Below are 17,130 nucleotides of genomic sequence, written 5' to 3'. Positions count from 1 at the left end.
AGATGTTGGAACTTCATGCATCTGCTCCAGTTTTTCAAGCAACATTGGCTATTTTATTTATAGCCTAAGTGACTGGAATAAAGTTAGGTACCAGAAGACATCTGAGTTAGATCACTGTTACCCAAGGACAAAGATAGGATGGATGTAGTCTAAAGAGCATTCCCTTATCGAGCTTCCCATTTGCTCTCAAAGGTTAAATTTTTCTGGTGATAGGTCCCTGCTTCTACGTTCCTCCACATATGCATCACCTAGTCCAAGAGGACAGAGGTTTCAGCTCCTGCCTTCACTTCCATCCACTTTTGGACAAGAGGTCCCAAAAGCTAGGTTCACCCCAAGTCCAAGAACGTGCACTGAGGTCTTTGCTCTCCATACTAAATGAGTCATTTTATATAAACAGGCTCCAGCACTCACTGTGATATCCTGCACCTTACCCACGAATGGGTATATTATTAAAAAAGCACATGGTAGAGACTCAGTTCATCAACACACAAACATATGACCAAATCACGTTTCCAGCTCCTGGCCCTTCAGCCAAAAGACCAAAATTCCTCTCTGCTTAGCATGTGACATCTGGAAGTCTATGGTAAAAGCATTCTGCAGACTTGAAGTAAAGATCTTATGACTGCACTGAGGGTTGGTGCAACTTCACCTGCAACAATGCTGCAAGCAATAACATCTCTCCTGCATAAACAGTAACATGATTTTAACTGAAAGTGATTATTGGTTACCTATAGATGGGGATTTGAAAGGGTATTTATCAGGAAGGTCGACTCTAACTTTCCATACTCCACCTTCATATGGTGCTGCAATGAAAGAAATGCAGGTATTAGACACTTCGTAACTCAGGAGAGAATAAATAGAACTACAGCATTAAGCAAAACACATCCTTACAAGAATACTTAGCTCCATCAGGGGGTAAGATTTCATATCAAACCTCCTACGGTAAAAGCCTTTTTCCTGTGCTGCCTGACAAGAAATACATGGTTTTAACTAATACTGCAGAAGATCTTGGAACAAAGACACAAGAGCCTTATTAGAAACAGAGACTTTGGAATAATCTACTTACCTTTAGAGGTGTTACTAAATTAAGGCACACTGGAGACCTGACTTGTGATCTAGTCACTAGAAAAGCCATCTTAATTATAAACTCCGCAAAAATTCAGATGATTGATGCAAAACTTATGAGCCAGGTCTAGAAAAGCTAAGGATCAACAAGAGCTGTGCTGAAGGCCATAGCAGAGGGCTTAGTTGTCCAAAGGCAGCATCCAACTCCGCTCAGCTCCAAGGGAGGTGGTTCATCTGCATTAATGCTCACAGTTGTATTTCTCCCCGCCCTTGAGAGAGCAGCCTTCAAACACTGCTGCCCTTTGATTTCTCACCCCCACTTAGATTTGCTCATCTCTTCTTCCACTCCAGAAGAGTGTGTCATTTTACTGTTCCCCACCATAAGCCATTAGTTTGTTTTTATAGAAGGGCTGGGTCATATACTTACTTCCTTGTGGTCCATAAAACTTCACAACAAATTCATTGAGTCCTCCTAATATTGTGACTTCGTGTTTGCTCTCAATACTGATACATCAAGTAAAGGAAAACAGTGAGTCCAGGAAACAAAACCCATTTAATCAAGTACAGGTAACTTGTTAGAAGTCAAACCAAATAGTTTAAAGCCAAATATTCAAAATATTCTACAACATGCAATTCAAGCATCATGACACATCTAAGTGACCACACCACCACAATGACGTTAGTAAAAGCCAATTCTACACACTGAAGAATCCCTCCCCCTGCATTGAGCAATCTCAAGATGGTGCCTCCCTTCCCCTCAGAGCTGCTTAGTGTTCTCCATCTACTTCTGCAGAGCATAAGCTTCAATTTCAGAAAACACCGAGTCCCTGTCAGCAACGTATTTGGAAACGTATTCAGGCTGTGGAGGGGAGCTAAAAATCTAGAAACAGCAACAGCTCCAAAGCCTCACCGCACACAGACATGAACCCCGGGGCAAGGCTCGGAGGTGAGGCCAGGACTCGGAGAGACCTCTCTCCTTTCTGTGCTCAGGAGATGAGCCATGAAGCAGAAAGTCACCCTTGCCAACCACTCACATTAAATGTTTACTCTCCTGCCCAGATTAGAGGAGCAGAACTCGCCCCAGTCCCTGCTCTGACAAATGTGAGAGCTGATGAATTCAATTCTCCTTGGCTGCCTTCGGCGCTGTCAGATGGCCTCCCACAGCTACGATGCAAATTACGGCAATCTCATGTTAATTTGACTTGCAAGACCAAAAAACTCTGCGTCTTCGGAGAGATGGCAGAAGGGCGAGATTATGAGGCACTGTTACAGTGCAAAAAGAACAACTGTATTTCTCAACAGTTAAAGGAAAGAATCAAAGCGCCAGTGCTTTGGGAAGAAGGGAATACAAACGGAAAGGCAAGAAATCTTCATTTCAAGTAAGGCTCAGTTAAGAGAATTAACGGTGATGTTTCAGCACCCAAGCTTGCTGAAGAATTCTGCTATAAATCAGGGTTAATGGATTGTGAATAATATCCTATAGCAATTACCTTTAATCAATAATCTTAATATGAATTATGAGGGAAGCATCAGAAAAAAACAGAGCAGGAGAAAAATCAAAGGTTTATTCCCACCTGAACTTCAGACTGCTTCAGCTCTGCGCCACAGAGGCTGCCCTCATTTGAGGGAAGGGGGCAACAGCACAGAATATCTCATAAAAGATCCTTAACATCACAGCAGCGAGCTTCACAGAAATGCTTAGGCTAAGAGGAACTGAAGCCAGCTTCCCTTTTACAACCAAGATTTTTCACTCTGATGCAAAAGGTTTTCTGCTTTCAAGGCACAAAATTTGCCCAGGAAGCTCTCCACTTTGCAGCAATAATGCAGATCACCCTTGCACCTTCATGGTGCTAAGCAAACACACACCCATGCGCCTGGGCACACATGTACATGCTCACTTAAATATTCCTGACCCAGCTGGGACCTACCACCAGGAACAAGTAATTCTCAGCTCAGACCTACCCCCGATCTCACATTACGATCCATGAAGTCTGCTTAAGGTGCATCACAAACTACTTTAAGAGAAGAGGCTCCTGTATCCAGAAATGCCAATTCAATCCTGGCAGTCTGTGTGCGTACTTGTACACAGGAGATCCAAGTCCCATCTGCGGGGTCCGTCAGTATTTATTACAGTTCCTCAAGTACAATGACTCCCAGATTGGACAGAGTTTTCCCACAGTGCCAGCTCCAAAAGAATTTGGATGCAATAACCCTCTTCCCCTCATTCTCATGGGGAGGGAGAAAAGTTTATAGCGGTTTGTTTTGGCTCAAGAGTTTTCTTGGTTCAGCATAAGCTGCTCTGCCCTACAGTTAAATGGCAAGTAGCTCGCTGCACCTGGCAGTCACCCAAGAGCAGCTCACAAAGGGCAGATCAATGCCTTACTGCCCCAAGCGCCAGTGATTTCTCTGCTAAAAGCCATCTCTGGGAAAAGCTACATCCCTACAGGTTTGCAGAGACTAGCTTAGCACTGAAGTACTGCAGCTTGCTTCAGTCCTGATGTTAAGGGACACTTGTCACCAGATCTTTTCACATCACCTGGTACCGTGACAGTAAGTTTTAAATACAGGCTCAACTGACTTTAAGTTCCTTTGAAAATGTACACGCTCATTTAATGGATAACTATTCCAGGGTCAGAAACGGGCTCTTATACAAACTTGCCATGTATGATGATGCCCAAGAGTGAAACGTTTAATACTGAAGTATGTTAACACTTACAGCAGCTTCGCGGATCAGGTTAAATACAAATGGTTTTACTTAGGACTAAATCAAGTACCACTTAATAAAAAACAGCTCTCCCAGCCTGATCTTCAGAGTGAGCTCCTGAGCAGCTGCAGCTTATACGCTCTTCTGCTCCGCAAGTCAATACTGACCATAAATTAAAGCAGAGCTTTCTGCACTCAGACTCAGCCCTAGCGTTCCCAAATTCAAAACACTATTAGTAAGCAATGCGGTGCCATATTTGATTACTGTTCCTGTTGTGGCAAGGACCGAGAATTCCTACAAAAAACCCCCAGCAAGTGAGTTTGGTTTACAAAAGGGATACGTATTGGGATGCAGATGCTAGGTTTGGGAACAATCGCATTGTTTATTAACATCATACAAGAGTTTGAGGACAGACTAAAAACAAAGTGAATTTCAGCAATAAAGCCCTTGTATCAACACAGGGGGAATCTCTGGAAATGCATTAGCAGAACTGAGGAAGCTGGGGAAGCCCTCTTTCCTAGGCACGAGGTAAATTCCATGTGAGCCCCCACTTTCTAACACAAGTAGGGTGAGTCATCTTCCCCTTCCCCTCTCTACCAAGTTTTCTCTAAAGGTAGAGATGCCCAGGATCAAAATCCCACTGATAAAATGATTAAGAGCATTAACAGGAGAAGTGCATGGAGCAATTACAGAAACAAGAACATTTACACCCTATGAGTTCTTTCCATCTCCAGCAAGTCTTCAGAAAAGGAAATATTTATTGCACAAGCTGGGACTCCAGGAAGACCGGGAACCCAAGGCAGACCTCAAGGCTTCTCCATCCCACAAAGCTGTACTAGGGAACCCCCTAACAGCACAAGGGAAAAGCATGGGGGAACAGCAGAAGGGACTTGACACGTTTGGAGGACTATTGGGACCACGTTGCCAGAGAAAGCTGCACCACAGCTCGTGGTGATGTATCTCAGAGTAAAGAACGCAGGCTCTGACCCAACTATTTTCTCAGCTCGGACAGATTTTTTCCATAAGGCAAAATTCTTACAACCAAATCCCAAATGAATCCCATTCCAAACAGGCCAGCAATTAATCAGCCGTCTCAGATCCAAAAAAAGAGTTGCCAGTTTGTAGACCCACAAGACTTAAGGAACCCAGTTGTGCCTAGGGCACAACAAACCTCCCCTGCATTCAGAGCTAGACAAGGCCTGGTGCCGGATCCTGCAGCAAGCCCCAGTAGCTCCCAGGAAGGAGAAATGCTCCAGGTCTTCAGCAAACTGCATACAGCTTCACGAAGCCCCAGGAAAAGAGCATCAAGAATTTGGAGCAAGATTTCCACAATTAAGGTGACCAGACTGTTCACAGCAGCCCCCACACTGTTCTCACTATGTTTGCGTCCAGGATTCCCATCCACCTCTTTCATCGGCTACTGATGTAAATCTGTGCAGAAAGCACTCCTGTGAATGCTCAGGACTTCAAACATGCAGTCAGCATTCATGGGGAAGACCAAAAACCCCTCACCTTGTTTTAGTCTACTCTGTCCAGACAAATTCCTCTATGCCCCCACTCTCTCTCTCTCGCCGCACTTTTCATTATTCAGATTTACAGAAACAGAACGAGCAGTTAATGGATAAAGACCTCGATGTTCTCGATTTTAGTGACAATCCAGTGGTTCATACTGGTACAAGCAGTCTGCCTTCTTTCCACAGCAGGGCACATGGCTACGCTGTTTGTATACTGGGTCAAGATTACAGAGGTACAAAACCAGCCTGTAACACATCACATGCACTAAAATGCTTAACAAAAATACAACCAAATCCCTTTCAAGACTCTCAGCTTGCTCCTACTAGTCTAGGTGACTTATGGCCTTGCTGCTTTTATCTCCTTATCATCTCAGTATACTAATTTGACTTTGTGTCAAATATAGCCAGTGAAAAAGTTGAGAAAAAGAGAAAAATCTGGATACAAGTCAGGTTTCTAACAGATAATAAGTTCAAAAGCTTTACCTTAAGACCACAGAAACTAGAAGGGAGTCCTGAGGACCTGAAGATAAATTATCTTAGTCCCAAAACTATTAAGAGAATTTTAATGACAGGAAGTGTTGAAAATATTTAGATGATGATATGGAAAGCAAGCTTATTTTCAAATATCAGTTCAGAAGGGGTTGCTAGGAGAGAGACAGAAGGGAATTTTTCTGCAGCTGATTACAGACTCCCTATATAGTGCCTGAAATGTGCCAGAAGCGCAAAGGCCAACCGCACCACGTATTAGCATTACAGTAACATCCACAGCCCCCTATCAAGATCAAGGCTCTATTGTTCAGGGTTGAGCTCGTAGGAAATTGTTTCTTCGGTCAGAATGAAAAGTGATTTAAAGCATTTTGCCCATTCCGCATTGGGACAAAAAACCACACAAAACCTTTCAAATCTGGAGAGTGAGAGACTGCCCAACCATCAGTCAGAAATAGACTGACCACTATGGATTTGCCTGTCCCAGGGTCCAGGTCCCATTCCCTCATCCTTGTGTGGGGCCACCCACCACTGTAGGGCTGGATCTCCCCTGCAGTAATGAAAAAAAAAAAAATTGTTAGGATTTGACTTCACACCCAGATCTCCCAAAATCCCAGATGAACATCGCGGCCAACAGATGGCTAGTCTGTTTGCAGGATTGAGTGGCTTTTTCCTGGCAAACATTTAGCCTGAAAAAAAAAAATCCCTTCATGAAGTTTCTTTAAAATTAACATAAGTTATAAGCTTGGGCAAATCAGTTTTCCAGCTAAAAATATTTCACTGAAAATATTTTTGCAAGCCTAGCAACACAAATGGCCACGAGCAGCCTGCCCCAAAGAGGCAGACAAAGCAGAAAACTGGAATGCCCCAAGGAAAAAAACTTGTACATTCATCGATGTGCATCTCAATACAAGGTCGATGGTGATTACCAGAAAGCAAGTCCCTGCCTTCTAAGGATCTCTGCCATATCCTCTCTTACCTACAGAGACTTGTCTACAGCTATCCTTCCAGGTGAAGAACCTCACCAAAGAAGACATTCTGAATTTGAGGGAAAATCGTAAGACTACACCTATGTATATTTAAAAAAAAAATAAATCATCCAGCTCTGCCACCTGAGCAGTTGAGAACCCATCTTTGAGAAAATAACTCACCATATTTTGTGACAAAGGGTGTTTTAAAAATAAGGTTAATACAGTTGATTTTTTTCCTTTGCAATGAGCTTTGCAGACAGCGAGTGCTGCTACACCACCCGTGCGATAGAAATGCAGCCACTTTAGCTGCTTGTGGTACAGAAAGTACCGCTCTGCTTGTTCGAGGCATCAGAGGTGTGAATTCTTCTGAGGTATTTGCAAGCAGAATTTTGCAACATAAAAAGCCTCTAATATTGGGACTGATGGTTATTCATGTTTATTTTCTTACAAAGGTGAACAACTTCCACTCCAACACACTTACACAACTTACACAACCTGCAGTTATCTGTAAGGAGCTCTATGATTTAGCAGCGTTACCGGTTACGCTGACGCGTGGGCAGCAAAAGGGCAAGTTCAGCTCAGTCGCCTCCCTGCCTCCAAGCCTTCATAGGCTGCCTTGCCTCCTCTGAACTCCCTGCCTTCATCTGATACAAGCTACCCGAGGTGCCAGCTGCACACGTGAAACCACAGCCAACACCAGGACTTCTATGCTTTAAGCATCAGGAATATTTATTCTTATTTTCCCCAAGTAAAAGTCCCTGCCCTTTATTCACATTTAACTTTCTTCACACTTCTCTGTCTATCCCTGGAGCACGCCAGAAGAAAGGACGCTTAGTCAGAAGCAAAAAAGGTTAAAAAGAAAAACAAGCTCTTGTGATTTCTTCAAGCAGCAAAAGGCAGCACTTTTTAGTCAACCTGTTTGTTGCAAACTTCTTGAGAACTCCAGGCTAAACCCATTCAGATTATTAAAATCCATTGGTTTCCCCCAAGCTAGTTATTCCCGTTGCCACAAGGCACCGCTCACAGTTTCCAGCTTCAAGCAAAGGGGTTTTCTAGCACCAGAAATAGGTTCGCTATTTGCAAAGCACATTGTGTTGCACAATTTCTGGTGTCAGCATCCACAGCCCCATGGTCTGCAGCAGCCCAAAGAAGGGAAGACACCACTGGGGCAATATGCAGTTTATCTTCATGTAGCTGGGGCAAATCTCAGTCTTCCTTTGATCTGAATTGGGCTTGCCCAGGAATCCCACAGCTTTGAAAGACACAAAACTCACATAAATCCTACAGCATAAAGAAGGAGGACAGCAAGCCACTTGTGGGCAGTCGTGGAAAGCTCTGAAGACGACCAGCTCTCCCAGCCCTCCACGCTCCTTACCGCTGCGACAAGTGAACCAGGGACAGCATTACACAGAGGTGGTTTCACTCATTGTAAGATGACAGCTGGTTATGATCACAGCCGAAAATGCTCTGGAAGCGAGGGAATAGCGAATGAATAACTGAACAGCAACCTGTGCTTGGTTGCTGGCTTATTTTATTGCACACAAGCATTTTCTTGTTAGAAATGTAGCTTTGTTTAAAAAAAAAAAAAAAACAAACCAAAACCAAAAACCAAACAACCCTTACTCACCGCTTCTCTACCAGATTTTAACTGAGATGAGAAATCACACAAGAAAGAGTATTCTTAAGTTTCTGCATACACCCTTCACAATTTCACATCATGAATGGCAAATTTCCCCAAGATAAACACCCTAGTCACCAGCAACCCCATCAAAAAGCACTTTCCATGTGCAGCCACATGTACTGAAAGGTACCTTTGCGAGTGTGATCGGGGGTTTGGGGAGAAGGAACTGCTGCTCCAGCAAGCACTCCAGTCTGGCTTGCTTTTTTTGGAGCTCTTGAGGATTTACGTCTGGCCACTCCCCACTAAACTTTGTGCCAAGAAACTGGAGTAATAAGGAAAAGGTAGAAGGAAAAGCCAGCTTTCCCCAGAAGACACTGCATACGAGTTCCCTGCTATGAACCAATTAGAAATTAAGTCAGTGTTTTTCCTACACTCCAGGCTTCAAACCTGGTCTTTCCTTGTCTTCCCTCACCAGAAGTGAAGGGAACCACCACAAAAAGACAACAAGGTACATCTCATACCATGCTGGATTGAATAATACTGCCCTTTTCCTTCAGAAAACAAATTAATTCACTGCCCTCCCCAACTCTGTGCTGTTCCCTTGAAAAGTTTCAACTTGTTTAGAAAAAGAGATAGCAGACAGATACTTTTTTTTTTTGCCATAGAGAAAACAAATTGGAATAAACTTGTTTAAAACTGTGTTCTCAAGCTTCCACTGGATGGGTCAACATCTAATTGCAGCAGTGGCACCAAGTGCTCCTTCACAACCAGATTAGATGGGAATACAATCAGTGTCATTTTGACAGTAGGTAATGAGCACTGTAGCCAAGCTCCAGTTTTGTGGTCCTGATTACTGAGCAATTCATTTGCATTTACAGACAAGGAAGAATACAACATGTACTAGCATCAGGCCCTCGTTTTACTAGGTATCGTTAGCCAAACGCAATTCAGGAGGAGAACATGTATGGGGCCAGGGTGACAGCTTCTGATTTGCATTGCAGCGGAGCTTTGCTTGCGAGATGACCGTGTTTCGGTGCTACGCATGGTGCTGGTCAGTTCCAGGAGCAGCACATTGCAAGCAAATGGTTTGAAACTACACAAAGGATGCTGAGGTGCTGCTTGAGAAAGGCAGGGAGATGCATTAGTCAAGATGAGAAGAAGCTGGCACACAAGATTTTTAAACATGAAAGGAGCGGACTGGACTTGATGAAAGGGAGTAGGAATGAAGTTGTGATCAATACAGCTTAACTGATGTTCCTGTGCATGACCATAATGCAACATAGCATCACCTCCACAAGCACAAGATTTCTTTGAATCTCAGTAAAAGAGGACACACGAAGATCCGAGAGAATTTAAGTGCAATCAGTCCGTAATTATAAGCAACTGCCAATTAGCAAACTCCTTAAATGGATCCTAGCTGGAGATGACTGCACAGTTTGAGGAAGACGTCCTACCAGAAAGGACTAGCAAGGAAGACAACGTGCAGAGCCATGATACAGGAATGTAAGGCCCTGGGTTTCTCTGGGATAACCGGAGAGGTGAAAATGTCCCCACGATACCATTGCACTGGTCTCCTCTGACCAGATGCTCGAGCCTTCCAGAAGAGTTCAATACAAGCTGCTCACCTGGCGTGAACAAGGCAGAAATAATCGGGAACTTTGCGCTCTCAGCCAGCCACCAAGCCAGACGCTACAGAATTCACTACGCTGACATTTAAAGTCAGTCACGGGGGAAACCAGAGTCAGATCCAGAAGCATTGAAGACGACAGCAGTAGTAGTTTACATGGCCATACATCTGTCTCTACGCTAAACCACTAGATATAATGTTTGCATTGCTAAAGCTTCCATCAAGAGAAGTTTGTTACCATGGTGATTGTACATACTGGTAGGAACAGAGTATTTAACGCACGAATAACAAACTTCTCAAACAAGTGAAAAATTTCAAGTGCATTTTAAGTGAAATATCAGAAGGAGAAAATGCAATCGTTTCTTTTTCCAGTTGTGTTGGGTACAGTCGATTTCCTCTTTGTGAGGATTCAACAAGTGCCAAAATGCTTCTGAAAGAGAAACTGTGGTTGTAAAACCACAGAATTGAGAGTGTGACCCCAAATGTGTGCTAGACCTGGCACCAAGCTTAAGATTTAACTGCATTTGGGGGGGCTGTGGCCCATCACATGTTTTACAGGAATGTACCAGGTCTGTTAAAGGCAAAATTCATGCATTTGGAATACTTCACTAATTCAGACTTCCCAAAGACATGTATTATTTTAAGATGTGGCCTCTTCCCTCATGTGAAGTTTGTTTTAGGTTTCTGTAGACTTTACTGAAATGCTTTTTTACTCCAACAAACCTACACAGTCATTTAGAAACTGCAAACACGTCAAGCCACCTCTGCCACAGCAACATAAAACCCCAAATGTACAACCAACCATCTCCTCAGGCTGTAAAGCCCTTGGGACGTGACATGTTTGTAGTCAAAGCAGACAGATGCAGAGGAGGTCAGCAGCTGAGCTTTGGCAAGAGTTTTTATTTAGGAAAAAAATCTAGAAGTATCTCAAGTTCTTGATTTTAAACAAGATAAAGAGTTTAATGGGGGGAAGGACAAAGTGTCAAAGCAAATATTTTCATCCTGGTAAATTCAGAGTTATATATTCTGTTGAAGATAAGCTTAATTTTAAGATGCTTTGGCACAGAGCAGTTACCAGTTCTGGAACCAGAGTCCGCATCCTCTTTGCTCCCCTTTACCAGGATCTTTTCTGGACTGCAAGGGATGCTGAACTGGGCCACAGAGACTCACCGAGAGGATGCTGATATGCTGCATCAGCCTGAGCTACATCAATAACACTGAATTGAGAAAGCGTTAAATATGGGAATCCTGAGAATTGCTTTAATAAACACTTCACACCAGGATGTCTCTTCAACAAAAATCCTGAAGTCCTTTCTGAAAGAGGCTTCACACAAACAAACTCAAGCTTGAACTATTAAAACATCAGGGCGGGGGAGGAAACACATTTAAAGCCCTGTCAAGGATCCCACTCCCTTGGAATCAGGATAACATATCACGACAGTTCTCCATGACCTGCCAGGAACATAACTCAGTGGGATTTTTCCTTTTTTTTTTTTTTTGTTTTTGTTTACAGGCACAACAGAGGTGAGACTCACCAGGAAGTGCTGGTTTAGCACAAAACCCCTGGCAACACACCAAGAACTGGTCCATGTGATAAGCATATGCGATGAGAGCAAGACGGTTAGTTGCTCGGGCTGCCTTTCTAACAAGTACAAAAGGGTTTGGCAACGTGACTGGAAAGATAGCTGTGGGGCACCTACTTAGATGTACTGCTTCCACGTGCTTTAAAACCAGATCTATGGAAAAGGTTTGCTTTGCTGACCTTTGCTATAAACCTAATGGAGCCGACAGCTGGAGCAGAGTATCTGAAACACTGGAGCAGGAACAAAAGACAAAGCTGCTCCATAAGCACCTCTTACACCAAGGATACTAAACTATCTACAGCATAGCATTGTTTTGCAGAGTTCCTTCCAACCCCACACCAGCAGATGCGAGAGTACACGGAAATACTTGATTTATTTCTTGCTCACTGAGGTCACACCTGCACTGGGGTTTTTTTAAAGGATTTTGTAAACTATAGTCTTCAGAATTGAGACAGCAACAACTATGTGAAATGCCAGCTAGAGCAAGCTGTGCTCAAACTGTAAATAAGACTCAGAGCCCAGAGCAAGCATTGAAGTGGACAGTGCCAGTGAAAATTAAGCAGCACTGGTCCTCACAAAGCTTCTTCAACTTTAAGCATTCAACAACAATTAACATCCTGAGCTTATATGCTTAATATCAAAAATCCTAGTAGCGAACTGCCACCCATCTGGGTGTTTTCTGTACCAACCAGGATGGCAATAAAGTCTCTCAAAGACATTTTGGAAATTATTTCTCCCTCTGAAGAATAGAGCACAACTGACATTTCTTTGTTACAGAATACTTTGCTACTTGAGCCAGAAGCTCAAGCATTTCTGAGCCTTCCTGGAGGAGGGTTGTTATCTGCTAGTCCTCAAAGAAACGAGTTTTAAAACAAATCTCAGAAAACACTTGTATTTCTATAGCATGGGTGTAGGAAATAAAAGCAAACTGAATTTGGAAATTAAGCTAGAGATTAGCACAATTCCCTTGACCTCAAGTAACACAGGGGAAAAGTAATTGTGTGGCTTCAATCCAGACGTCCCACCATCTGTAACAGCGCAATCTGAAGCAACACACAATGCTCTATCAGATACAGGTGTTTGTTTCAGGGTGGATCATACCCCGAGGCACCTGTGGATTTCTGTTCCTTCCAAACCACTTCATTAGAAATACGCTTTTTCAAGAACAAGTTAAATTCTGCTCTTCTGCTGATTCTTGGGTTCAGCAGACAATGCACAGACTGGCTCACTAGCAGGTGGAAAATCATCAGGATGAACATCACCCTTGGGACTGTCTACCTCTTGCCTATGCAAAGGGGCGTACGCCGATATGTCCGTTAAGAAAATGCTGTCATTTACAAGTCTGTTGATACAGCACCCACACTTGTAAGGGCACATCCGAAAACAGCGATGGGGAAGCTAAGGGCAGTATGCCTTTTATAGACCGCTTGCAAAACCATGAGGATCAGGTTTGTCCTCTTCTCTGCGCTACAGCAAGGAGTCCTGCCAGAGCCTGCCAGAACATCTGGAGAGATCAGATTTGCTTCTCTCCTCCTTGGTTTTGTTAAAAGGCATCTTAGGAACAATGTTTTAAAGGAACAGCTCAGACAGGATTTTACACACAATGTTGTTGGGTTTTTTTTATCCCAAACAAATGACCTGAAGGACAGAGTAAGAGAGATGACTTTACTCCATATCTGAATCACAGAACCGGTGAAGTTATGACAACCACAACTGCTGTTTCCAACACAGACCGTACACTGTTTTCTGTGAAACCAAAGCAGAAAAAACCCCCATGATTTAGGAACAAGCACCTTTCAGACCTTGGTTACAGCAGCTGAAAATTATAGACACTGTTTTCTTTCTTTCTAGGTCACCTGCAATATAAAGAGAAAACACCAAACAGTCCCACATACCACGAAACTGCAGTTCAGTTTTGCTAAAAGAAAAGGTGTAGGAGCTTCCTGCATGCCACAGTTTTGTACACAAATGCCTACAACAGTCCAATATGCCATTGTTGTCAATATTAAATCAATCATCCCCTTTATTCTTACTAAGTAATGAGAGCAATGGGGCACTGTAGCCTATTCAGTTCTTCCTCAATAGATCCCATAAACAGATCCAACGTCCCAGTGCTGGCTGTAAACAGACAAGATGCACAAGGCAAGTGGTTTTGCCCCAGCTCTATTTTGTTCAGTCCATTTGGCCATCTGTATTTGAAGTTTTAGTTTATAAAGATGGGTCTATCACTCAGCTTTCTACCTACTCCAAGTCAGGTTGGCTTACACTGTATGTATCAGTCTTGAGAAAATACTGACAGACACACATTTCCAAGGTTAGGCAGAGGGTCAATACATGCTGTTTCCCATCCACCAAGCCACTAACTCTTAACTGCAAACATGGCACGGCTTTGTCGGTTAATCACCAAACCACCTGTAAAACGTTCACTTCTTATCAGCCTTGGAAATTTAAATCAGGCTGGTGCTTCCATTAGTCTCAGCAATTCCTCTTGCATCCAGCTCCTACTGTTGGCTTTTGCACCAAGAAGTTAAATACTCGCCTGTGAACAAGTATTCTTAAAAGTCTCAAGCGCTTCCGAGGGGTTTTTGGCCTTTCCCAAAGGATTAACTGCGCAGGATTTTCCTGAATTTTAAGGTATAAAGATACATTGTGTTTGAGAGGAAGACATGAAAGAGCCATACTTGGAGACTAACAATGATCCCCACACGAGCTTCCTTGTGCAACGGAAAGGCAAGCTTTAGGGACGCTGCAGAAAGGTTGCCAAGGAAGGAGCCTAACAAAGCATTTGGGGCTTTGTTTGTAGATGTGAATGCACCAGCAGGCCTGAGCTCGCCAGCCATCAACAAAACCGCGGCGAGGCAGAGCCGGGGTGGCACTGGTGCCCAGAATGGAGGGTGCCCTCCCTCACCCTGGGACACCCACCACGCTGCATTCAGTCATGTCAAATACCTTTTCTTTTTTTTTTTTTTTTTTTTTAAACAGTTTCCAGGCTTTGAAGACCAGGCCTTCGCTCAGCAGCTGCACCAGAAGCAAAAGCAAGTCGTCCAGGCTATTTCTCAAGCACCGCGGCTTTCTCTAGCTATGCAAAGCCTCCGATCTTAGCATCTCACAGGAAGGCAGGGGTTCATTAAAGCTGCTCCAGCACAAGCAACACCACCACAATCAGAGGAAGGGAAAAAAAGGTAGTTTTTTTTAAAACATGACCAGCAGAACAGCAGAGGGTGTTGCTAAAACACAGGAACACATAGTCCTCATCGCTGTGGCCCAGCAGTTTCCTCTGAAACAACCTCTGAGCTGTACAGATGGAAGGGCTGGAGAGAGACTGGGAAGTTTCCCTGGAAGGATTTGGAAGGTGCTCTCAGAGCTGGCCATTTTAAAGCTCTTCAGAGCAAAGCTTCCTACCCAGCAGAAGCAGCAAATCCACTTGGAGAGGGGGACCAGGACAGGAGTTTCCATCTGCTAGAGCCAGGAGCTCCTCATCACCCAGCCCTTTTGCTTATGATCCAAGAGCTTGTTCTAGCACATCTGCTCAGGCTTAATTATCCCCCTTCCCTCTCAACTCCCTAACGAGAAGCACATCAGTTATCTGAAGACAGAGCCCAGGGGAGTTTTACAAATTAGCCATCCCAATTTATGTCCACATATTTCTGGTAGCTGCAGGAAGAACACTTGCCTCAAGGTTTCCTGCAGGAATAACAATATGTGAAGTTTGTTACATGGATCAAAAAACCAGTCAATTTGAAACTGAACTTTGTAATCGAGTTTTGCATACATCACTGTAATACAAGCCACACTATCAATATAAATGCTATTGTTAGACCACTGCTATTCCGAGCTTTTGGACTGTGTTACTGAGCTTTGGAGAGTGAAGGCAGTGCTTTCTTATAATTAGTTAAATTCGGCTGAAACAGAAGATTCCTTGACATCATCTGTTTGGGTCACTATATAGAAGGGACAAAGGAACACTACTGCAACTGCACTAAAAATTAATTAACACGGTTTAGTCGTTAGTGGGTGCAGCTGCCTGAAAAGTGGGATTTTGTCACTGAGTTTGAAGTATCTCCTCCTTCAGAGATGAGCTGAAAAAAAAACCCCAAAGCTTACACCACTACAGAACAAAAAGCCTGGCGCTGACCTCCACCAGATGCTCTGAATTACAGGTGACCTCCGGCAGACCCAGCAAGAGTTTCAAAGACACACTTTTATCGCAGCCTTCTTTAATAAATCAGAATTAAGCAGACCTGACACACTTTAAGCCATTTTTGATGACAATATTAGTAATCCACAGAAAACCCCCAATTAACCAGTGTGCTACTGCAAATAAACAGAATCCCGAAACCACCAAGGAAGTTAAAGGACAGCTTGGAACTGCAGAACCAGCACACTGTTCCCAGCAGCCTTGAAATTTTCCCTTGTACTGTCAGAATGACTTATTTCCCCCCGCCCTTACTCATCTCTGCCATCTTTTTTAACAGAGATGCAGGGCTCAAAAGAAAGGAGGTGGGAACACTCCCCACTTGAAATGTATTTTAAGGTTAATGAGAAAAGTGCTTCCCCCTTCACTCTGAGCACGAGTTGTTCCTACCCCCCAAACCTGTGCTGATCTCCAGCAGCAACCTGAGTTCAGCAGTCCACAACTTTTGGGCTACGGCCAATGGACACAGGGACAACCAAAAACCGGACAGGCTTCTCCTCTTGGCCACTGGGAGCCACTGTCAACCCTAGACGGGACTCAAGCCCATCATCCACGAGGTGAGAAGCTCCACGTCCTACTACTAGTTCAGCAAACTGCCTGTGCTCTTCCCTACAACTCCATCTGCTCTTCATATGGTGTTACTCAGGAACTTTGCAAACAAACCTCAGCGGTGTCCCTGCTCTGTGTGATTAAAAAGAAAAAGCAGACAGGAGGAATTTCACCTCTCATCTTCAGCGGATGTATGACCGGTTGTAGGGCACGGCCCATGCAGACAGCCCAGAAATAGGGACCAGGCAGGAGGCTGGATACAAAGCCTCACACTTCTGGCTCATATGCTAAATTTAGTCCAGTCTGGTAATGACCTAAAAACAGTTGATGTGGGTTTCTGTGACGCATGTGGCAGCCTGGTCAGCTTCATTCAGTTCCTAAGAGAAGAACGTGCACACTGCAAAGTCCTGATGGTATTTGGGTGACTTCAGGAGAACCAAATGGTGAAAAGTAGTTATCAATTCACACCTATATACAACAGCTTTGACTGAGCCAAGAGGTTTCAGCTTTTGATCCATCCTCTATCTTGCAAGAATTAGGGGAACATTCTCGCCCTGGGTGTTTTACATGCTCTTGACCACAATTTTTGTGTATTAAGGAAAACTAGCAAGAGAAAACTAACATCAGTGACAAGGCACACTTATCTGCAGAAGCACATAACCTGCCAGCTCAGGACCCTCTTTCCTTGAAAGGGCTTTTCTGCTGTTTGAAGCACCTTGTAAAGGAGAGTAGAAGCCTTCAACATTGTAGCACCATACACCTGAGTGTGCAGCCTTTCCCTGGATGCTCAGCAACAGATCTCCAGCTGCTATCTG

General features: G+C 43.8%; 1 protein-coding gene across 4 annotated transcripts in view; it reads right to left on the bottom strand.

The window, feature by feature from the left end:
* UBE2H (ubiquitin conjugating enzyme E2 H) overlaps positions 1–17,130 on the bottom strand; it is a 55,714-nt gene that overhangs the window by 26,241 nt on the left and 12,343 nt on the right. For 3 of the 4 annotated variants that reach the window (XM_052789806.1, XM_052789807.1, XM_052789805.1), the window contains exons 2-3: positions 1,493–1,569; positions 729–803 (exon numbers count right to left, since the gene is read on the bottom strand). In XM_052789806.1, the coding sequence (XP_052645766.1) occupies positions 729–803; positions 1,493–1,569 (152 nt within the window). Of the gene's footprint in view, positions 1–728; positions 804–1,492; positions 1,570–6,178; positions 6,198–17,130 lie in introns of those variants that run through there. The other variant, XM_052789808.1, reaches the window with a different exon arrangement.

This window comes from Harpia harpyja, chromosome 6, assembly GCF_026419915.1.
Source record: "Harpia harpyja isolate bHarHar1 chromosome 6, bHarHar1 primary haplotype, whole genome shotgun sequence".
Taxonomy (NCBI): domain Eukaryota; kingdom Metazoa; phylum Chordata; class Aves; order Accipitriformes; family Accipitridae; genus Harpia; species Harpia harpyja.
Note: the sequence above shows the minus strand (reverse complement) of the source record. Positions and strands in the feature narration are given on the sequence as shown.